The sequence below is a fragment of the Lactuca serriola genome, chromosome 1 (genome assembly GCF_051521515.1).
Source record: "Lactuca serriola cultivar US96UC23 chromosome 1, Lser_US96UC23_V15, whole genome shotgun sequence".
Classification (NCBI taxonomy): Eukaryota; Viridiplantae; Streptophyta; class Magnoliopsida; order Asterales; family Asteraceae; genus Lactuca; species Lactuca serriola.
The window spans coordinates 41,131,874-41,156,472 of NC_136408.1; the positions used below are offsets into that span (position 1 = coordinate 41,131,874).

At 36.1% G+C, this 24,599-nt stretch overlaps 1 protein-coding gene and 1 long non-coding RNA gene across 2 annotated transcripts; one reads left to right on the top strand and one right to left on the bottom strand.

Moving 5' to 3' along the window:
* Nucleotides 1-4,453: 4,453 nt before the first annotated feature.
* LOC145085008 (palmitoyl-monogalactosyldiacylglycerol delta-7 desaturase, chloroplastic-like) lies at nt 4,454-6,059 on the top strand. The gene is made up of 5 exons (XM_079023484.1): nt 4,454-4,859; nt 4,952-5,092; nt 5,174-5,314; nt 5,412-5,518; nt 5,602-6,059. The coding sequence occupies exons 1-5, from the start codon at nt 4,515-4,517 to the stop codon at nt 5,810-5,812; spliced, it is 945 nt and encodes a 314-aa protein (XP_078879610.1). The 5' UTR covers nt 4,454-4,514; the 3' UTR covers nt 5,813-6,059.
* Nucleotides 6,060-6,164: 105 nt separating this feature from the next.
* On the bottom strand, nt 6,165-8,748 carry LOC145085024 (uncharacterized). Its single transcript, XR_013699446.1, has 4 exons — nt 8,322-8,748; nt 8,010-8,177; nt 6,656-6,713; nt 6,165-6,559 (listed from the first exon to the last, which is right to left on the bottom strand). It is a non-coding gene; the product is annotated as an uncharacterized LOC145085024 (long non-coding RNA).
* Between the last annotated feature and the right edge of the window lie 15,851 nt (nt 8,749-24,599).

The following is a 24,599-nucleotide window of genomic DNA, read 5'->3' on the forward strand; positions in this document are numbered from 1 at the left end:
CCTTTTCCGACGATTTTACTCAAGGAAGATCCAGAGATCTGCATCTAGGGTTCTAAACCCAAGTGAAGTTAACGAAGTTGGAAGAGACTATTAAAGAAGGTTGAGGATTGATGCCGAAATTAGGATACTTAGAGCATCCACAATTGCATTGTTTAATGTGAGAGTTGAATGAGATGACATGTTTAATTGGCATTCAATAGATTAAATTCTATCATTGTGGGATGCCATGTTGGCATTCAATGAGTATGGAGTTCAATGGCCATTGAACCGAGTTCAATGGGAAAAAGAAAACCTTCTAACCATTAAATATATATTCTATTGAACTCTATTGAGTTCAATGTATTATAGAAAAATTAATATAGAGTTTTATAGTAACTAAAATGATGATGTGTTAATTTATTAAACTTTAATAAATTTAATGTATTATGGATGTTCTTAATTTTAACTTTCAAATTTAAAAATGAGACGTTAGATATTACATTTGGACAAATGTTGACTTAAAATGCCTCATTTGAATAATTTAATGAGTTTCCTTTTTTCATTTTCATACTAGAGTCTATTTGACAAAAAAAAAAGACTTGTAAGTAAAAAACAATTGATTAAAAACACATAAAAGTTAGAATATGAGGTTTTATAATAATTCTAATCTCAAAAACAATAAATATCTTATAGTAAAGGTCCATTAATTTTACATGCATATCTCAGCCACCTGGCCACCCCACATGCATTATCCGATCTAAATGTGCCCTATACATATCATCATTTCCCTTAATAGAAATGTAGCCTATTTTAGCATATGAGATACAACTTATATAAAAACATGTACCCAAAAAAAGTAAAAGTCATATGCATGGAAATTTTGTAATTAAACATAATTTTTCACGTTGTATCATGTGGAATAAAGGTACTTTAGTTCATATTTTTTATGGTTCAGTCTCTATGCTTTAGTTTTATCATCTATATCCAATTAATAATGTCGAATTAACAGTTGATAAATTGTGGTGTTACTGTTACAAATATAAATAATATATAGATAAACTAGATCCTTGATGGATAAACTTGTCATGGTGAGAAAAAAAAAATATATCAATATGAAATTCTAACGATGGCGCTGCCGTGGTGTCATATTCATTTTTGACACTTAATATCTGTCACATGCATGCAAGATTGAAAATATAGAACTTTGAAGCTTTTAATGCATACGAGATTGGACCACACGCACATTGCCATTTTTTTTTACTTGAACCGATTAATTCAACGTTAGATCAATATTTTGCTGTTTTTTTTTTTTTTTAATAAAATTGCTATAATAAATGATACTATGTAGTTTTTAGTTGCCTAATTAAAACTGCATTCATATAACTTAGGATACCTTTCATAAAACATTACTTCTAAATCAATATTTTTATACTATAAACGATACTTCAAACCTCAACCCTTTTTTCAACAAACTAATATACCCATATGTCCAAGGACTCGGGTCGTGTGGAGGTGTGGACTAAAAAACACAAACAGTTAATTATATATTATGTGGTTATTTTTTTAGGAACATGTATCACTCCTCCCATTCACTGCAAGAAATAAAAGTATTACCGGTGACAGACGTCGCCGCTAAAGGTCCAATATATCGCCGTTAAAGGTATTAGCGACGACATGTCGCCGCTAAATGGTCGTCGCTGATGCTACATTGGTCGCCGCTGATGCTCCATTCGTCGCCGTTAAAGTTGCATCGCCGCTAATGCTCTCCATCGCCACTAAAGACGTCGTTGCTATTAGTATGTATTTCTATTCATACAAATACACATATACATACACAATACACATACAAAATTCATATATACATATATATGAAAATACATACACATACATAATACACATATACATACGAAAAAACATACACATACATATACATAAAAATACATATACACATAGGATTGCACATACAAAAACACATATACATACATAATACATTCAAAATACACATATACATACAAATAAACATCCATATCTACAAACACAAAATACACTTATAAATACACATCAATGCTAGAAATTTAGTAAGGAGAAGTGAAAAGGAAAAGGAGAAAATGGAGCAGAGATGGGTGAAATTGCGAAGTTTTTTGTGAAATTCCGATGAGGTCGACGATAATGGTGAGCAGATAGAAGAGGGAGAACACAGAAAAATGGAGCAGAGAAGGGTTTTAATGTCGACGGCCTTTAGCGGCGACACATACTCATTGGCAGCTACACATGGGAGGGAAAACAACGCGGGGTTTTCTACGTCGTTGGATCATCTCTTAAATCGACGGATGAGATTGAAAGGACACAGATCACCAAAATAAGTCTTTAGCGGCGACACACACTCTTTAACGGCGACACACCGAAGGGAAAACAACGCGGAATTTCTTATGACATCCTAGTCGTAGGATCATCTTTTAAATCAACGGATGAGATTGAAATGACATGATCGCCAAAATAAGCCTTTAGTGGCGACAGTGACTTTTAGCGGCGACAAAAAACACTTTTGTTTTTTATCGCCGCTAAAAGTCCCCATCGCTGCTATTGCCAGTTATTCTTGTAGTGATTACCACCACCACATGTCCCTTTTGTTCATACTATTCTTTTTTTATTATAAAATTTATCATATAATTTCAATGCCTTTTAATGAAAGAAACTATATTATTTATAAAAAAAAATGTTTGTAGCTTTGGTTTTGTGATATAATTATCATGGTTTAAATTAAGAATGTTAATGTGTGATTTGAAATTTAATGACCAAATGGTGACCAACCCGAGTTAAGTGTTTGGATCCAAACGCTTATCCCATCTATATACATGGTGTCAGATTTTCTTCATTTTTTTCGGGTTGGTTATCCGTTCGGGTCATCAAATTCTAAATCACACTCCGGAGTAGGGTTAGGGCTGATAGTTGCTAAGGTTTTACAGTTATAAATACTTGTGGTTTCCATTTGTAATCACTTTGAAACAGTCTGATGATATAAGAGTTATCCGGTTCATGTCCATAGACATATGGTACGTTAAATCTTTTTGTCATTTTAATTATTGCGTCCGAACGAACCAAAATAGATGGTGTCTATAAAATAATTTGACTTTAATTTAGGGAAGCAAATAGTATATTTTTAATAAGTTATTCACCATCATTTATAAAAATTAATCATATAAGAAAAAACTTGAAGTTAATATATTAATAGTACGTAGTTAGGTTTGCGAACTATATCCAACATAACTATTGATCTGACATAAAATAAATTGTGAAATCATGTTCAAAAAACAACTTTAATCTTGTAAATATCACAAATAGTTCGTAAGATTATATATTTTTGTGAAACATACATATATTCCCTATATAAGAAGTTAATGAGCATTTTTTTTCACTTGAATTGCTATACTTAGATTTTATATATGTCAAGACTTTGAACCACATTAAATTCTTTATATAAGTTGGTTGTGAAGTTTTGATGTCGGCTCCTTAGTTCTAGATCTCGTATTCCGCGCCTGATCTCATAAAGCCATAGACACCATATATACTTTATGATATAGAAACCATAGTAGTTAAATCTATACATGTTCAATCTATGAAAGCAAAATGGGTATGTATTAAGACTTGATCATGTTAAATGGGTGTGTAATTGAGACTCAAGGTTAACATATAATTAAACGTGTTTATAGTTGATCTTTTAATGATAAATATATTAAAAAAAAAGATCATATGATTTTGTGGTTTTAGAAAGATAATTTTCTTCCTTCATACAGAGTGTACAGTTTCATTTATTGACACACTTACTCCACCAGTCTGTATATATATATATCGTATTTATTCCATCCCACTTACCCTATTACCCCCAATAACTTCACCATTTATGTCCATGTTACAATGAAATAGCATTTCACTTTTATGTCGATCCATGGACCATGTTTAATCTGAATAACGCGCGTTCACTTAAATGGACATAGGACATAACAGACACCAAACCAAGAATCCCGAATACTGAAATGGTGAAAAAACGATACCTACTCCCAAACTGAATGAACAATATTGGTACCAAATTTCATGATTTTAGAGTACCAAATACCGTCTCATGATATATTTAAATTTGGAACCGGTATTGGTTCGGTACCGGTATATAATCGGGGTTTGGTACTAACGGTAGTATCAAATATTTATAAGAAAAAAAATGAGAGTAAAATAAAAATAAAGGGAAGACTTATTTTCATTACTTTTATGAAATAGTTCTATTAATTCTATGTGCAAATTGCTAATAACTTAGTTGTTAATCTGAAGACTCTTGTTAAGTGTAGCATGAAAATGTAAGTCCCCATTGATTGTATAATAAAAAAAATTAAACACTACATAAGACTTACATGCATGACATATTGACATCATTACATGCATTTCACCAAACCTCATGAAACTGTTTTTTTCTTTATAAATATCACCACTTCGTACATACATATTACCACAAATCCTACGCTCATTTTATTCATCATTTAAAAATGAGAAATCTGGTCACGGTTTCCAATGGTGTAAATGAGTCAGAGTTCGGCAAAATACTGCTTTCAGATGTAGTGGTTACAAGTAAGAGAAACCTCTTCTGGGGACGAAAATGGAGGAACATCGACATTCAAATGGGTGTTGGGATTTTAGCTATTCATTTACTAGCACTTGTCGCACCATTTAAGCTTGCTTGGGATGCTTTCTTGTTTGCATTTTGGACATGGGTGTTGTGTGGGATTTGTGGTGTAACTTTGTCGTATCATCGTAATCTAGCACACCACAGCCTCAAACTGCCTAAGTGGCTCGAGTACACGTTTGCTTATCTTGGGGTCCTCTCTTTCCAGGTTGGTTTTTATTTTCTTTCATACATATATTCTTTAATTAATCATTAGTTACTTAACTAAATTCTCATATGAAGATTACTTTATATATATAGAGGGATCCAATCTTTTGGGTGAGCATTCATAGGTTTCACCATCAATTCGTTGATTCCCAGAAAGATCCACACTCTCCCACTTTTGGGTTTTGGTATAGTCATATGGGTTGGCTCTTTGATAGCGGCTACATTATCGAAAAGGTACCTTGTGTGTTTGTATTCCAAAAAAAAAAAGTTTGTTTTGGCTAATTATCTCATTTAAGTTGATCATATATTTTGCAGTATAAAGAACGTAATAACGTAGAGGATTTAAAGAGTCAAGTATTCTATAGGTTCCTTCAAAGAACATATATATTTCATATATCCGCATTTGCAGCCTGCGTGTATGCTTATGGTGGATTTACCTACTTCGTTTGGGCTGTGGTAAGACTTTGCAATATGAATAATACAAATCACTGTCTTGTTTCCATTTCCATATACAATTAATCATGAATTTATTGACTCATGAGCATTTATGTAGGGTGTTGCACCTACATGGGGTTATCATACGACGTTTCTAGTGAACTCAGCTTGTCATGTATGGGGATATCAAAAGTGGGAGACTGGTGATCTCTCCAAGAATAATTGGTACACAATTAAAGTTCAAAATGTAAATTTATTTATAAATCAGTTCATTTAGAAATACTTATAATTATAATATGCACACACAGGTGGGTTGCATTGCTTACTTTTGGAGAAGGATGGCATAATAATCATCATGCATTTGAATATTCAGCAAGACATGGGCTAGAATGGTGGCAAATTGACTTTTGTTGGTACATGATAAGGTTTCTTGAAGCAGTAGGATTGGCTACCGCTGTTAAGTTGCCAACTGAAGCTCACAAACTAAAGAAATCATTGTCTCACAATAAGTTCAAGTGATGGTCATCACATAAATATTTCATGAATTATGAGATATGATTCCTTTTACATGTCAATGTCTATTTTTATGTGTAGAATCTCATTAAATAACAATTAAAGCATGAAAATTGCAAAAATAATGGCATATAATCGTGTATGATTTTAGTAATTGTATGGGTAAAAGCTTCTAATCCTAATGCTCTGTATGTGGTTACATTTGAGAATCTGTTTAATTTTTGTGTAATATATGAGGTGTTCTCTTTTTGTACCCTCTTTTTGAATATATCCAATTTCTAATAATAGCATATAATCGTGTATTATTTTTGTATTATAAAGCAGCACAATAAAATGCACAAATGTTTGCATGAATTGGTGAGTGCTTTGAAAATATACCTAATTTTGGCGTTGTGCATTTTACATGAAACTCACCAAGAAACCTTTACCAGATTAACTAACATCAATTGCATCAGTATCCTTATTCAACAAATCTATCCCTGCATCTCAAAAAACAACAAATTTGCAAGCATGTCAGGGATTGAAATCTATGGAAATTTTGCACGGATATACATGAAATAAAGATGAAGCAGCAACACTGTTGTACATAAGGAAAAAATGTCATGAAACGGATTGGATAAAGAGTTGGATCCCTATAAACTTTTCTTATCTCTGACTCAAGCTCATTTTGATTCATCCGAAATACATCTTTACACCCTGGCTTAAATGTATAATCATTTGGATTCAATGCTTCATGTTCATGTACATCACGTCCTAAAATCATTAACAAAAAAAAAAAAGAATAGTAAATTTTATTTTTAAATGACCATTTTAGCCTTGGACCAAAACAGGATTACACATCTCACTCACCTGGTTTACTTTTGGCATCTGTATCAACAACAGGTGTCGGGTGGTTTTGGTTTCAATCCTAACACAATCACCCAAATTAAAAGTTATTATCACGATTAAAAATCTAAACTTGTATATAAATAAATAAATTACAACATTTATTTATTTAGACAAAGGCCTTACCAAATTTCATGAAGTTTGTTTATACAGTTGAACACACATAAAATACCATCAAATAATAGATGCAAGTTAACAGAAGCAAAGGTCTGATAACAGTACATGTTAAGAACTGCAAAATCACTAAACTCTAGAAATTGAATATGAAAACATGGAAGATAAATAAAATAACTTGTTTGTTTGGCCATTAGCCTTAGTTTTAACAATAAAACTGATAGAAAAATATGGTGTTCCAAGTGCCATTGGTTACATATACCTGAGCAAAGTCGAGCAAAACTACAACAATTATAAATTTTTTATAAAAATTAGATTAAAACCCATTCAAAAAAGTATACTGATTAAATTATTGTATTAGCTTATTCGTATGTAAGTGCAGGTAAATAAATTAGTAATAAAATCTTGTTCAAGCATTTCATTGAGCACTTAGTATGCATGATCAAACTTATTATGATATGTATTGCATGATCAGGAAACTGTATTGGAAGTCGATTACTTTTAATATAATCTCGTATAGTTATAAACTAAGACTTCTAAAGGATGCTTAGTTTGAAATAAGTTGAATAATTGAATAGTCTCATTATGGAGTAAATTATGAGATTAAGGCGGAGTGTAGTAGTCCTTATTTTTCTAGACAATTAGAAATGATGTTCTGAATTTGACAACGGATAGGTATGTCTATGTCATCTATCAGAGTAGGATGACAACATTTGATTATTCTAGACGGTCTTGTGAATTACGTTGCTAGTGTGAATTTATAACATATAGACGTAGATAAAACGGGATACAATATTTATCGAACACTCTAAACATTGGTTGTCTTTAAATGACTTACATTGGCCAATGAATCCCCTAACTGTGTAGTTAGTTAGTTGCTCAAACGACCCATCATGTAACACATGGTGATTCTTCTAGATGATCGTTGAACTAAGATTTATAAGAATCGTTCGGATTGCGTGGGTATTGGTAGATTGTTTTATAGATATCTACGTTGGATTATATGTATCTATATTGTATGTTGACAACTTCCCACTTCGTCATTGCATAAAGCGTTGTACGTGGATTTGAAAGAAAATAGAAGTATTATTTTGGTTTAAAATGATAAGATTGGTTGGTATTTACAAAAATAAAAAATTAAAATAAAACAAAATAAATTAATGCAAATCTAGCCATTGGAAAAAAGAAGAGAGAAAGAAAGGACCTCGACACCACAAAGCTGGGCACAACCAGACTAGAAACGGTGTGGTGGTGTGGGCCGTGTCTTTGCTGGCATCCGTGGCTGATGAACAGCCACTCCCAACAGCCTCACCATTGCTTGTGACAAATACTCTTTCCACTTTTGAAAGCCTAGACACCAGAACAACATAACCTAATAAAGCATAGAAAATAGAGTGTCTCTGTCACAACTTACAACCATGAACAGAAGAAAATGCAAAGAAAGTGGAGCGTGACAACAAGCAATAGAATAATTATCAAGAGAAAGACTGGAAACCCATACGAAGAAAAGACGTACCCGCTTTCCGTCAAACCCATTGGTGCGATTCATGAACATGCAATCCAACATAGGAATTTGAGTTTTCAAGTATTTTGAAAGGATTCACAACAGATTATGGTTTATATGGAAATTAAACCAAAAAAAAAATCGAAGAATAAATATATCATTAATTGAAAGGCAAATTCAGGAGAACAGTGATGGTTGCAATTTCACGAAATCTAAATCAATTCGCTCAATTCTTCAGTATTGATCGACATAATGGAAGCATACCGATCGTATTTTGGTTACAATCCAGTGATGTTCCAAGCCGATATACAAAGTACAACAGAGAGGCAAGAGGCTTTGTTACAGAGATCATTTAGCTTTTTGAAAGATTCAATTTAGTGGCAGGGGAAGAAAGCGTCATTTCGGTATTTCTTTTTTAGCAGGCGCCTTGAAAAAAGAAAAAAACATATCATCTTATAATTTTTTATGAGTATTTTTAATTAGAGATCATACCATCACGCGATACAGAAAAATTCTTCACATGATTGTAACGACGTAATTAATTTTAAAAACATAATTATATTATTGTTTAATAGAAAATGACAGAAGGTTTGTTCATTTTTGTGAATTTGAACTTATGTTCATAGAAAATTATATTTCGAAAAAATATTGAGTATTTAGTAATACAAAATCGTGCTTTGTATAAATATAAAATAAGAGAATAAATTTTATAACGATATGAAAAGGGTATATAAAATTAGAAAATATATTTTATAACGATAAAAGAAAAAAATATTTAATAATATATTCTGATTTATACTGAATATTAGTTATAACTATAAAATCATAGTATATATATATATATATATATATATATATATATATATATATATATATATATATATATATATATATATATATATATATATATATATATATATATAATCGTGCTTTGTATAAATATAAAATAAGAGAATAAATTTTATAACGATATGAAAAGGGTATATAAAATTAGAAAATATATTTTATAACGATAAAAGAAAAAATATATTTAATAATATATTCTGATTTTATACCAAATATTAGTTATAACTATAAAATCATAGTGTGCGTGTGTGTATATATATATATATATATATATATATATATATATATATATATATATATATATATATATATATATATATATAGGGTTAGGTTATTTTGTTTTTACTAACTATTGTGTGCCAGAATGCACAGATCTGGACCATCGGATGGAATATAATCAAAGGTCATGATTTGAGGGTCTATGATAGTAGAATAGGATAGCATTTACCATATAATCACACAAATTTCAGCATAAGGGCATTTTAGTCAATTAACCTATATTAAAAAAAGGAAATTTTTGGATTTTTAGGGATGATTAATTCCTTTATTTATTAAAAATCTGAATATTTTAAATTAATTCAAATTTAAAAATCCGATTTTATTCTGTCAAAATGAAAGAATGTCAACCATAAACTAGTAAATATATTTTTCGATTTTATTCTGTCAGAATAATAGAATGCCAAATATAAACTAGAATATACATTTTGAAAGAATACACAAATCAATTCTTGAACTAAATAATATAACAAATAATTACATTGTATGATTGTGACTCATTGAATAATAACAACATTCTGAAAAAAATAAAAAAAAAACATCAAAATCTAACAAAAACACTAATCTATTCTGAAAGAATATTATTTTTAAGCAACACTTTATACATTGTAGCATAACACATTCTGGTTTAATAAACTCTTGTTCTATATGTTTTCTTCCTTCTCCACATCAATGTTAGCCTCTTTAAAACCTGAATCCACAAAGAAAAGATAATCAAGTTTCAAAAATTAAACAATTCAATACATTCAAATAGAATACAACAATAAAAATTCTTATAGAATAAACTATTCTTGCAGAATGGTTTTGAATATTTTTTACCTTTTTCATTCTGAAAGAATAATAGTATTCTTCAAGCCATTCTTCAAGCCATTCTTCCGACCATTCTTATCACAAATGCAACAAAAACTAATTCATACATATTTTGGCAGAGTAGATTCTGTTAGAATATACTCTCGTTCTATATGTTTTTTTTTTCCTTTTCCACATCAATGGCAACATCTTCAAGACCTAAATCCACAAAGAAAACAATAATTAACTTTCAAATATTAAAAAATCCAGTGCATTCTAAGAGAATAAAAACAATAAATTCTGATAAAATGTAGTAGACATTAAAGAATTATAATTTATTCTAATAGAATGTAATCCTCAAATCAATTAATCAAGAACCAAAGTGTATGAAGATAAAAATTTAATTACTATCTACAACCATTAAAATGTACCTTTAATAAAAATTATATTCTATGAGAATGTCATGAAATCAAATTCTAGGCACTTACATTCTGTGAGAATTCTGCCATGAAAATAAGTTCTAGGCGTTCTTCAATCATTCTTGAATGTTGAATAATCGTATCCTGCATCAGAAAATAAGAATTAACAATTTGTGCTGAAAATTTGGCCCGAATAGCCCCCTGTTCAAGGGACTGTATATCAGCCGGTATGAGTCGAATCAGAATGATTCCAAAGCCTAAGTTGTAACTAGCATTGAGGAGAATATGCAGGAAAAAATCCAGCTAATTTGGAGCTAGTATGAAAGAGATATGACAATTCAAAGATAGACAAAATTTTGAAGCAAGTAAAAGTGCTGAAAATATAAGTTTCAAAAATAATATATAAGAAAAAAAATCACAGTACCATTCTCTGTACCATAGAGTGCGATACTCATGGCTATCTTCCAAGCCCTAAATCCTGATCCACCAAATTGTTTGGAACCCGCTATATAAAGGATGAGAATGATCGAATGAAGGATCTGAAGAAGACGAATTAGATAATTTGACATGATTTGAGATGAAATAAAAAATGACTGAATGAGAAAGTAGGTTGTTCAGGATGAAGATGATGATGATAACAAGAACAATGAGATTGTCACGAAATTAGGTTAAAATGAATAATCGAGCGATGTAATTCAATCCATCTAAACAATTGATGAACTTTTCATTGTTATTGAAGTACTGATACTAACTTGTAACTAAATTCCTCTTTAAACAATCCAAACAACTTTACATAACATTTTAGGAATCAATCAGGAAATATTATAGACAATAATCAAGTGATGAACTATTTTCATTATATAACAAGAGACAGAGACATTATAACTCTAGACACTAATGGAAAATAGAGGAGTAAATAACAAAAACTTACTCGATTATCGACAAATGTAAATTAGGGCTTTTGTTGAATGCTCTGATCATGCCCTTCTGCAAAATGATCCAATAAATTATTCTACTTTTCCGTCGGTGGCCACATGCTTTCATTGATATGTTTAATACAGAAGAAGCGATCAGAAAAAAAAAGAAGCGATCGACTACTTCTATATGTGGTGTGCGTCGACCGGAAGAAGAAAGAAGAAATCGAGGTCTTGATCGGTTGTGTTGTGGGGTGTCGGTGATTCATCTTGGTAATTCCTTGAATATAAGACACGATGCAAGAAAGAGACTAGGTCAAAAAAATTGATTTTATTTCCTTAATTGCAGGATTTCAATTAAATGATTCCTTAATTAAAAAGTACAAAATGTCCAGAATACCCTTAAATGATTTATTTAATTGTTTATTATTTCTTAAATTCTCATTGGTGCATTTAGGCACACAATACTTGCTAAAAACATTTGAACCTAGCTCTCTCTCTCTCTCTCTCTCTCTATATATATATATATATATATATATATATATATATATATATATATATATATACTAGAAAAGTTTGAGGCGCTAAGTACGGTCCATGGAGGTGATTTAGAAAATCTTAAATTGTTATATTTTGATAATATAAAAAAAATGAAGGGACATTGTATTTTAGTAATTAATACACTTCTATTTATTTCTATTAAATCTTTGTATTTAAGAAATTTCTATCAAGTCATGATACTCCCAAAAACTGATGCATACAAGCAATTAAAAATAAGAGAGATTAATGGCATATGTTATGTGGAATTGAGTTATGTTTGGTAGTATAATACATCTCTGTTTTTGCTAACATAAGTATGTAACGGTCCTTTTTCAAGCTTGTGATTAGTTCACTAGGTAGGTAGAAAGGTAAAGGTCATGATCTTTTTGTTCTCGATAATTGAGAACCTCGGCTTATAATGAAGAATTCAGAATAGTTTGTGAATATAAATGCAGGAACTGATCAATAGAGTTCATATTTTATAATTAGTGAACAAGTTTAAGTTAAAACAAATTTTGACTTTGGGGTCTAATAAGGTCATTTGTATATTTATAATTTCTACGAACTATTTAATTTTTGCAAGCAAGTTTAGATCATTAAGTTAATCACTTTAGTCACGGGAAACTACAAACATCTTTATCAAATTTGTTGCATGCCATAATGATGAATTTTGTAACCAAGTATTTTACTAAAATGTAAGATGCTATAACAAATCGAAAACACAAACCTATGTTTCCTTCCATAAACGCACATGAAATCATAAGTAAATGAAGAAGAGATTTTGACTATGGAGTCAATGGATTACATTTCATCTTCAAAATTGCAAACGAGACTTTACAATATTCAAGTATTTTTAAAAAATCAAACTATATGTCGAAACATAAGCAGGATAGAAAAATATTTATGTTAAGATGTAATGAATATATACCCTTTTCACATTTTGAAAGAAATAATGTGAAAGAAATAGGTTTGACCTAAAAAACCAAGTATAGCATTTTTTTTTCTTGGAAGTGTACCAAACTTCTATTAGAAAGGTACCCATAAGAGATCAAGATATAATGATACCATCTTATAAATCCAAAAGAAAACAGTATTGGAGTTGAGAAGTCAAAAGAAGGAAAAGTTTATCTTGGGTCAATCAATTAATTTTCAACCTTGGAAAAAAGCACAACTGTAACATCCCGACTCCCAAGTATAATATTTAATTAATTTATATTCATTTTGACAAGGCAACTTGACGAGTTGGAGGCCCCAACTCGTCGAGTAGAAATTCAGATAGCCACGCGGGTTTTAGAGTCAACTCAACGAGTTAGAGGACCCAACTCGACGAGTAGGAGCTGAGCGAGAAAACCCTAATTTTCAGGGTTTGCACCCTATTTAAAGGAAATTAAGTCTTTTACCCCGCCTCCCTCATCACCTTAACACCCTGAAAGAAACCCTAATCGAGCCATTATCATCTATGTGTGTGTGTGTGTGAGAGAGAGAGAGAGGCTAAGAGTGTGTTTTGGGTGCATTCTTTGAAGGAGCTTGAGGAGCAAAAGGCTTGGAATGAGAAGGAGTCCTTGGATCCGACATTCTTTCAGTGTTAGCGGCCATTTGGAGGTAAAAAGCCACTAACTTGATCACTTGTTTGTTAGATCTCTCCATTAGAGAGTTATGGCCATTTTTAGCATTTCCCTTGGGTCCTTAGTGGCTTTGAGCTTATCTTGAAGCTAAGACTTCAGATATGGACATTATTAGGCCCTTTAGGCCTAATGACTCGAGCTCTATCCAATTTTGGCCAACTTCCATACCTTAAACCCTTTGTTGAGCTTTGGTTTGGCAAACTTAGCCCTAGATGCCATGCATGGACGTAAAGCTTGCAACTTTACGTGGTATTTCAGCCTTAGGAGGCTAGATCTAGAGTTTTGGGCATGATTATTTCTTAAAGATGTTTGAATGAGAGAATGGATTGAAGGAACTCGACAAGTTTGTGAGCCAACTCGACGAGTTGGTTAGGGTTTTCCCCCCGATAGTTTGGACGCGTTACAAACTTGGCGAGTTGGTGAGATAACTCGGCGAGTTGAGTTGGATTTTCTCGATATTACAGAGAAACGAAGGAACTCGACGAGTCGCATAGATGCACTCGACGAGTTGGGTCAACATGGACAGTTGACTTGAGCGTTGACTTCCATTGACTATTAGGGTTTGGTCAAATTGTGGACTTTGGAGACCATGGAAGGGTAAAATGATCTTTCACCCTTTCCGAGAGTTAGTAAAAGGGTTAGCATAACATTTTTGGAGTTGTTATAAATTATTAATTAGAGATGATTATGATATGTAGGCGTAGTCTAGACCGATCGTTGAGTACGAGACATACTTGCTTACTTACTAGGTGAGTCTACTCGCTATACTTACCTGAGTGGTAATACTGTGTGACCGGAGGGTCTTATTTGAGTCAGCGACCAGAGGTTCTTATGTACTTATATTGAGTTATGTGATATCATGCATTATTTCTTTGTGATTTATAGTGTATATTATTCTGTGCCTTATTGAGTTAGGACTGGAGGGTCCAAACCGAGTTGTGAGACCGGAGGGTCCTCACTGAGATACCAGACTGGAGTGTCTTCACTGAGACACATGATTGGAGGGTCCTTATTGAGATATAGACATGAGAAGCTAATTATTTGTGTGTGGTATTTTGGAGAACTCACTAAGCGTCGTGCTTACAGTGTTGTGTGAAATGTGTTTCAGCTACTTCTCAGGATCGCGGGAAGGCGTCGACATGATTGTACACACCAGCTTGAGATTTTGTTTTGAGGATTCTAGGATATTGTCAAACATTTTGTTGTCTTGTGTTTTGAATAACTTATAAATTTGGGTTTGAGAAATGTGAAACTATGTTTTGTGTGGTTTTAAAAATGAAAATTGTATTTGAAAATTTTGAGTGCTACAAGTTGGTATTAGAGCCTTGGTTTGAGGGATTCAGATGTACCCTCGGGTATGTCTGGATTTAAATTGAGGATTTGAGGAATTTTCTAAAGAGAAATGATTTTCAAAATGAGTAAAGGTTTTTAAGAGGAAACGAGATGAAGCAGTGTGTACAATCAGCCAGATCCCGAACGGTGATTCTCCCAAAATACCCTTATTTGTCTATATTATGAGATGAGATATTAGAGCTGCATGCTAGATGATACGCTAGTTATTTCAGGAACTCAGAGCTAGAGTTTCCTAATTCATGATGCCTTAGCCTAGGGGGATTGTTATTGATTATTATCATATGCTATTTGCTCTGTATGTGTGCTGAGTAGGGGTACATAGCAGGAACCTTTTAGAGAGAGTTTTGAGTCAAGGAGTAATCTAGGAGAGATACCTAGATGTGCATTGAGGAATCTACTTAGAGAGTAGTTTGATATCCGTAAGGGATAGAGTACTTGTGAATTAGGATCCTAGGAAGAGGACTTAGGAAGACTATGGGTTGGTGTGGAAGGTAGTATTAGGTCCGTACTACTAAAAGCACCGAATCTGTGTGCAACCCAAGTAAGAACCTTAGGATGCTAAGGAGCATGTAGGGGTGGCTAATTGAGTGCACGCTTGAGCCAGTCCCTGATGATTATTGTGTTTGTGTTTTAGAGAGACTATGTCGATTACCCGCAACAACCCCGGGGGTGGTGGTACCAGTGATGAGGAGATCTGCAAGATCATTGCGCATGAGGTGGCCGCAGCTATCAGAGAGGCCATTCCAGAGATGTTCGGGTCTATTAAGACCACGTTGATTGAGACTTTTGACGAGCGTTATGCTGTTGTCACAGAGGTTGCTGCTGCTGCAACCACTGCAACCCTGGCGGCTGTGAGGCCACAGGGGATGACTCATTATTGTTTCAAGAGTTCAAAAACACAAAGCCACCAGAGTTTGACGAGACCCAGGACCCGATTTCTGCCATGAGATGGATCTCCGACATTGAGGGGTGTTTCTATACGTGTTCATGCCCGGAGCACTTGAGAGTTCGGTTTACACTGAACCAGCTTCGCTTGGGAGCGAAAGACTAGTGGAAGTTTGTGAAGATTGATTTTACTCCTGCAAATCATGCTGCAGTGACTTGGGAGAGGTTTACCCAGTTATTCAGAGACAAGTATGTTCCCCAGGTGGAGAGGGAACGATTGGCATAGGAGTTTTTATCTCTCAAGCAGAAGACAGAAACAGTGACAAAGATTATGTGGATGTTTCTTGAGAGGTCGTTGTTCTGCCCTGAGCACATGTCTACTGAGTAGGCACGTGTGAGCCGGTACTTGAGCATTTTGAGGAGAGATATTCGGGAGTTCGTGGCGAACTCATCATATCGGGCATTGGCTAAGTTACAAACCAATGTCAGGAGGAGAGAGATTGAGTTGGAGATTCAGACCAGGGAGGAGGGAGAGCCTTAGGGGAGGGACATGAGACCAGTGTAGTCGCAACCAGTGACGAAGCGGGCTAAGCCCGCTGATACGAGAGCAGGAGGCCAGAAGGGCCGCACTTGTGGCAAGTGCGACAAGAGCCATGAGGGATCTTGCCGAGTAGGGATTTGCTATAAATGTGGCAAGGATGGGCATATGGTGAAGGACTGCCCCAAGGGATTTTCGGTTTACTTTCATTGCAACCAGACTGGCTACCAGAAGGTCGAGTGTTCCCAGCTCACTCAGGGACCAGTCCAGGCTTTTTCTCCTGCTGCTTTGCGGGTTACTGATGGCCGGTCGGGGAAGGCTGAGGCTCCGAGAGCTCGTAGGAGGGTATTCCAGCTGACTGCAGAGGAGGTTCGTGCAGCACCCAATGTTGCTGCTGGTACATATCTCCTTATTCATGTTATTTTGAGATTTTTTTACGCTTACTGTGTTACATATAGGTACTTTTCTTGTGAGTTATGTGCCTGCCTTGGTGTTGTTTGACTCAGGTGTGAGTTGATCATTCGTGTCTTTATCCTTTAGTCGTCACATTAGTGTTAGACGCGAGGCGTTGAGTCGACCACTGAGGTTTTCTATAGCCGATGAGCATGCGGTTTTTGCCACTAATGTGTTCTGGGGATGTGTTGTAGAGATTTTTGGTGTTGATTTTACGATAGATCTGGTGCCGATAATGATGGGTGATGTACTTGTCATTGTGGGCATCGATTGGTTGAGCCGGTTTGGAGTCGTGATTGACTGTAGGCTTCAGATGGTGACCATATGAGACCCTAGTAAGGGATTAATTATTGTTTATGGCAAGGGAACTAGATGGAGATCGGCTTTATGCTCTGCTGCCAGGGCGAGACAGAGTCTACAACAGGGATGCATGGGCTTTTTAGTGTACGTGATGGATACGCGAGTTTCCACTGAGAGGCCGAGTTCTATTTTTGATGTTCCAGTAGTATGTGAGTTCCTGGATGTTTTCCCCGAGGAATTTTCGGGTGTTCCTCCTGAGAGACAAGTGGATTTCCGGATTGACCTGATTCCGGGGGCGACGCCTATTTCCAAGGCACCTTATCGCCATGCACCGCCTGAGATGCAAGAGTTGTCCTCACAGATCCAGAATCTGTTAAGGAAGGGATTCATTAGACCGAGTAGCTCGCCATGGGGAGCGCCGATCCTTTTTGTCAAGAAAAAGGATGGTTCACACTGGTTGTGCATCGACTACCGGGAGTTGAACAAGCTGGCGGTCAAGAACCGTTATCTACTACCGAGGATCGACGATTTATTTGATCAGTTGCAGGGGGTGTCTTGGTTTTCCACGATTGATTTGAGATATGGGTATCATCAGATGAGAGTCTACAAGGAGGATATCCAGAAGACGTCCTTTCGGGCTCGTTATAGGCATTACGAGTTTGTGGTGAAGCCTTTCAGGCTCACTAATGCACCGGCAACATTCATGGACCTCATGAAGCGGGTGTGCATGCCCATGTTGGATTAGTCAGTGATCGTGTTCATCAACGACATTTTGGTGTACTCGAGGTCTAGGGAACAGCACGATGAGCATCTTCGGGAGATTCTTGGAGTGTTAAGGACGGAGAGGCTTTATGTTGAATTCTCCAAATGTGATTTTTGGTTACGAGAGGTCCAGTTTTTGGGGCACCTTGTTAACCAGAATGAGATTTTGGTCGACCCGGCCAAGATTGAGGCAGTTATGCGATGGGAGGTTCCGAAATCCCCATCCGAGATCAGGAGTTTTCTTGGCCTGACAGGTTACTATCGGAGGTTAATCAGGGGCTTCTCCAAGATTGTCGTTCCTCTCACCAAATTGACCAGGAAGGGTGTTATCTTTACTTGGGGTCCTCAACAACAAGTGTCATTCGAGACTCTTCGCCAGAGATTGTGCGAAGCTCCACTTTTAGCTCTTTCGGAGGGAGTAGAGGACTTTGTAGTCTACTGTCATGCCTCCATGTGTGGTATGGGTGTTGTGTTGATGCTTTCCGGAGGGAGTAGAGGACTTTTTAGCTCTTCCGAAGGGAGTAGAGGAATAAAAATACATTTCTTCGGAAATGCTTTGATAATGAAATTATCATGTTTTTCTAGGAACAAATTCCGCAACGTTTTTATTGAAAGAGATACTCTGATTTTTATAAAGCATAAACAAAAATCGGTCTTTTCTGGCCATGAAAATGGGGATGTCACATATCCCCATGGAAATGAGTGATCCGATTTAGGAAGCGGGGCAATCCGGGCCCTAGATACATTGGTCCTTTCAGAGTGATTGCTCGAGTAGGTAAGGTGGCTTATCGGTTAGATCTTCCTGCTGAGTTGAGCCAAATCCATAACACCTTCTATGTGTCCCGGCTGAGGAAGTGTGTAGCCGACGAGATGACAGTGGTCCCTTTAGAGGACATTGAGGTTGATGCTCTCATGAACTACATTGAGAAGCCAATGGCGATATTGGATAAGAAGATGAAGGTCTTGAGGAATAAAGAGGTGCCCTTGGTTCAGGTTCAGTGGCAGCATCGAAAGGGATCCGAGTGGACTTGGGAGCCGGAGTCCGAGATGCGTGAGCAGTACCCAAAGTTGTTTCCGGAGAATGACTTCGGCGGCGAAGTCTGATTCTAGTGGGGGAGAATTGTAACATCTCGACTCCCAGGTATAATATTTAATTAATTTATATTCATTTTGACAAGGCAACTCAACGAGTTAGAGGCCCCAACTCGTCGAGTAGAAATTGAGATTGGAGGGTTTTGAGCATTCTAAAACTCCTATGGTGTACATGCAACCCTATAAACCTTGGATCTAGGTTTTCTCTATTATATATGCAAATATTCAATATTCCAAGGTTTCATCCTAACTAGCATAATATGAACCAACTATACTACAAAAAGCCTAGTTAGATGGCATACCTTTTAATGAAGCTTGAAGTGTTGAACTTTAAGAGGTTAGCCCCAAATGTGTGGAAGTCTCAAGTGGAATCACAAATCACCAAAACACCTTGGAAAACTTGAGAGAATAGTAAACACACTAAAAATTGGCCCACTCTTGTATCCTCACACTAGTGCCATTTCATGTGCCAAAGACCTCTTTATATAGTATGGAGGATTAAGGTTTCATCCATGTAAACCATAATACCCATGACCTTTCATTTCCATAGGATCCACGAGTTAAAAACTCCATGCACTATCCATGCAAGCTTAGCCAAACCTAAATGAACTTGGCCCATACTATATAAGAGTACATATTTAATGAGTTCCTTTTGATCACTAAATTAATTCTAAATTAATTCTTGATCAATACTAATTAAATAATATGATTCCATATTAATATATTAGAACTTATAATATATTAATATAAATCATAAACATAATATTCTCAAAAGACTATCCATATAAATTGTTCCGGTGAAGTGCAACCCAAATGGACCATCCCAAATCAGGTTAAGTACATACCAATCATATTTATGGACTTAGACCCTAATCCAATAGTCTCCCACTTGCATAAGTCTTAAAACTATTATTGTGTATGACTCCAAAACCCGAATAGCAATCGTAGCTCTTAAAGCCGCTGTCGAACTCTTACCTTAGTCAATGACTTGTCCATTAGATAAGGGATGATATATTCCTCCATTCTAGATATCATATGGAGTGAGACATGGATTATAATCGTTCTCTCTGTCCATCTGTTGTTTCCCAATTTCTGATTTATGACGACCGACTAATTGAACAAATCAAATCACTCCAACCTTGGCAAGCACTTTGGGGTGTCATCACTAAATCATCAAGGGGCCCATAGATATCGCTTTTATCCCTACAAGGGTAAAAGGAATAGATAAACTTTGACTCATATGCTTGTTCTACTACTTGTTGAATCATACACAAAGGCACGTTTTATAACATCGAGTTACCAATGCATTTTCTTGCAATTAATGTATAACCAACTCATAGTCAACAACTCATATCTCTAGGTTTGAAGAATATAAGATATTATCATCTCATGATTCACTTGTGGTAAAATCCATGAAGTGATTCAAATGAGCATGGGTTGAATCCAATACTTGAATCTTATTCCAGGAGCACTCATGAATATTGTTGCAACTCTTGCTATGTCCAACACCTTAGACATCTACAAACCCAATTCATGACAGTCTTGCCTTAATAGGTACTTCCAACGTATTATCAACTGTGGATGGTTTGAATAACTTAGTCATTCATGAAGAATGACCTTGTTATTCTGGAAGTCAAAACATGCAAAGTGAAACAAAAGAATAATTGAATCCAATATGGTCTCAGAACTTATGAATATAAATAGAACACCTTTTATTTATCACCATATTGATTACACATTATTCGTTGTATAATGTTTCAACTAATCAATTTTATACTTGAATCAAAACAATAGTCATGCCATTCTCCAAGCATGCACACTATGTTTATCCAAACAATAGTCATGTCATACACCAAGTATGCACACTATGTTTGTCCAAACATTAGTTATGCCATACACCAAGTATGCACACTAAGTTTGTCTATGATCTTTTACTTTGTGAAATAGATCGATTGAACATAATTCCAATGATTCTCATTTCACAATCCCAAATTCTTATCGTAAATGTAAGAATTCCAAATTCCTACTTTTTACCGAAATCTGTTAGATTTTAAACTTATATGCACTGGTCCTCTTGTAATGATTATGCACAAAGTCACAAAGACTTGTCAACAGTCAATACAGAGTATTCAAAGTACATTGCTTTGAACATCCTTCTTGCATTAAGTTTTCTAATCCTACACAGATTGAATAACTTCCACCTATGGAAAACATTTTCATATTCTCATTTTAACTATCACTTTTGAACAAGAGTTGCCTCTTTTTCAGAATATGTCAATATGGTCCTTCCAAAATTAACATTGTACTTCCAACTGTCCATGAGCAACCAATATTTGGTAAACATTAGATTGTCCTCGACAATTGCTTAATCATTTTACTCATATCCAATTCTAGACCTTTTCCCCTCTTAATGCCCCTAGATATTTGGAAAATTTAGAAAGGATAAATATTATAGCACATGCAATCGATCCTATACCCGAAGCAAATGGAACACGATTCATGATGTCTCACATAAAGACATGATTCTATACGAGTCTTTTGCTACAATATTTTTATTTGCCATGTTTTCATAATTCGAATACGAAGAGGGATGTCATAATCTGATAAGTTATAAAACTAACTTGAAGATCGTTTGGATCTTTATAACAGGTAAAATAATGAATGCGAAAACAGCAAATAACACAAGTTTGGATCAAAGTGTGTCGAATGATTAAATCAACAATCCTCAGCAGAGCTCGATAAAGAACTTCCACTATAGAGGATTTAGGGTTACAAGAACGATAAAGAAATAATGCTCTGATCTATCGTAATAATTGTTTTTCTATCGTTAACCTAATATGCATGCAAGCATATATATTTATACTGAACCCTATCAAGCTCTCGGTTGGACAGGCCCAAACCGGAGTTACAAAACTTGGACTAATAAGCGAGCCCAATAGACGCAATCTATAACAAAACGCTACCCAACAATCTCCCCCTTTGCGTCAAATTGGAGCGAGATTACTTCTTCTTCTTGCTTGGGCCAGCAGCGGGAACCTTCTTCTTGACAGTATCAAACAGACGTGAGATAAGCGCAAGGATTGTCTGTCTGAACCAAATGTACCAGTGTATCATGTCGTCGAAGTACTTGATATCATCCGTTGTGTTTTGTTTGCATCTGTGGATGATCCCCAACACATGCTCTAGGCAAGCAGTGGTGTACAGATGCTTATCAGCTAAGGCAAAAAGACATTTCTGTCCTTCATTCCTAGTGAACATGACTGAGTTTCGCCTCGAGTCAATTTTTCCCATCTGCATTTGATTCAGATCACTGGCCGAGCCAACAGGAGATATTGTTGGTTTCTTCTTGAAGACGCTTGCTATCTCCTGATCCATCAGTGCAACTTCCATGATGTAGCACACCAGCATCCTCTTGAGATGGTTAATGATCGGACCATATTCAGCTTCATTGGTCAGAAGGATGTTGTGCAGGATGATCCAATCATGGGGATTGAGGTTCGGAAGATCTGCTAAAGAAATGGCATGTTCGGTTTTGGCAGATCCCCTAAGCACCTTGAACCGAACGTTAATGAACTTCCCTTCAGTGTACGGTTTCAAGACCCGAACGTTGATAATCTTCTGAGCGCTCCAGGTTTGATATTGGGGTTGAGCAGCCTTCAGATAGAATTCAATCAAGTCCCGATCAACCTTGGGATGAGGATGAGGGAACTCTGCAACGTTGGAGAAGGCGTGAAAGATGAACGCCTTTCGGGTCAGTGACATGTCGAACTGAGAGTCGACAGTATTGGAACAGTCAAAAGAGATAACTGGTTCCAGCCACAAGATGCTCGGAGTGTCGATTGCTTCCTTTATCATCCTCTCGAGAGTCCAAGCAGGAAAAAGAGTTTTCCTACTCTCGAGAAGGTCGTGGGCTTCCTTCTATTTTCTTTCAGCTTCTTCAGCTTCTCTAGCCACACGAGCACTATCATCAGCCTCATTGCGTCGACTTTTGCGTTTCAACAAGTCGGCAATGGTTTCTTCGTCATCTTCCTCTTCTTCCTCAGCAAGCTTCTTGCCTTTATCTTTCACACCCGAACCAGAGGCTTGGCCTACAGGAGGAGGTTCGGTTGTGTGAGTTGCCTTTGAGGAATGAGGTGGTTGAGATACAGACTCCTTTTCTCCCCCTTGTTTCGGAATGGACACGAAATCGGGTAGCCCTTCAATTTTGCTTAACAGGTCTAGGGCAGGAGCGAGCTTCTCTGCAAGGGTACGCCTCACAGAATGGTTAAGGATTGGATCATGTGCTTCGAGGATGTTGGAGATGGCTGAGTGGACATCCGAAACACACGTCTTAATGACCTCCCGTTCGGACCGAAGAGTGTCAATCTGCTGTTGAGAATGGGAGAGTTGAGCACTCTTGACTTTTAGGGCAGTGGTCTTCTTTGCCAAAACATCCATCAACGAGTTCTCAGCAGCCAAATCTTCTTGGAGCTTTGAGAGACGCTCGTCAATAATAGCATGGAAGGCTGAGTTGTCGTCTGTGAGCGATTGACGAAGTGAAGCAAAGGACTTCAACTCAGTAGAGACAGACGTGGCCAACTGTTGAACAATTGGTTCCAACGTAGTCTTGGTGGCATTAGCACTCTCCTGTAAAGACTTTAACAGGGCAGAGGCATCAGAAAATAGTTTATTGACTTTTTCGGTCGCAGCCTGACAGGCTTTCGTTGAGGCATCGATGGCGGAGGTTGCAGAAGCGATAGAATCTTGCTGAGCCCTTAAGAAAGCATCAACAATCTTCTGAATAGCAGCTTTAGAGAGTAATGATTGAGACGTGGAAGAAGAGGCAATGAGCAAGTCGACCTTGTCATGGAGCTCCTTAAGATGTTTCTTTGTGACTGGAGCGTCATCATCATCATCGCTTTGAACTTGAAACGGACTATAGTAGACCGAATCAAACGTCATGTTTTCCCCGCCAAGGAAAGTGTCGTCTCCGTCAGAGGCGTGACCAGGAGATGGTGGTGTTGGTGAAGCTGGTGGTACAGTGGTATGGGTAGGTTCAGGTTGGGTTGTTTCGGGTGTAGGTGTAGGGGTAGGTTCGGGTGCTTTTTGGGTTTCGGTTGTGTTTATGGTTTCGGGTGCTGGTGGAGGTTCGGTTGCATCAGTATGAACCCCCGTATCAGATACGTTGGCTCTAACATCTGCAGTGGATGTTGTGGTTGCCTCGGTGAATATTGGAGGTGGCATTGGGATTGAAGTGTTTGGAATGTGGGTAAAGGGGTTTATGGTGGGAATGGAAGTAGGAATAGTGTTAGGAGGAGAGGGAATTAGAGAAAGAGGGATTTGAATCTCAGGGGTAGGAGATCTGGGTGGTGTGTTGCCTCTTGGAGAGTCGTCAGAATCCGAACTCTCACCCTCTGACTCACTGGATGAAGAAGCGATAACCAGCTTTCTCCTAGGTTGAGTTTTTCGCCTCTTTTGCTGCGGAGACTGAGCAGCTTTTGTGGGTTTCCTCTTCTTAG

Excerpts from the sequence above, each read along its gene's own strand:
- LOC145085008 (XM_079023484.1), top strand. The coding sequence starts at position 4,515 with ATGAGAAATCTGGTCACGGTTTCCAATGGTGTAAATGAGTCAGAGTTC. Across the intron at positions 4,860-4,951 it reads TTGGGGTCCTCTCTTTCCAG|AGGGATCCAATCTTTTGGGT; the intron begins GTTGGTTTTTAT and ends TTATATATATAG. Across the intron at positions 5,093-5,173 it reads GCGGCTACATTATCGAAAAG|TATAAAGAACGTAATAACGT; the intron begins GTACCTTGTGTG and ends TATATTTTGCAG.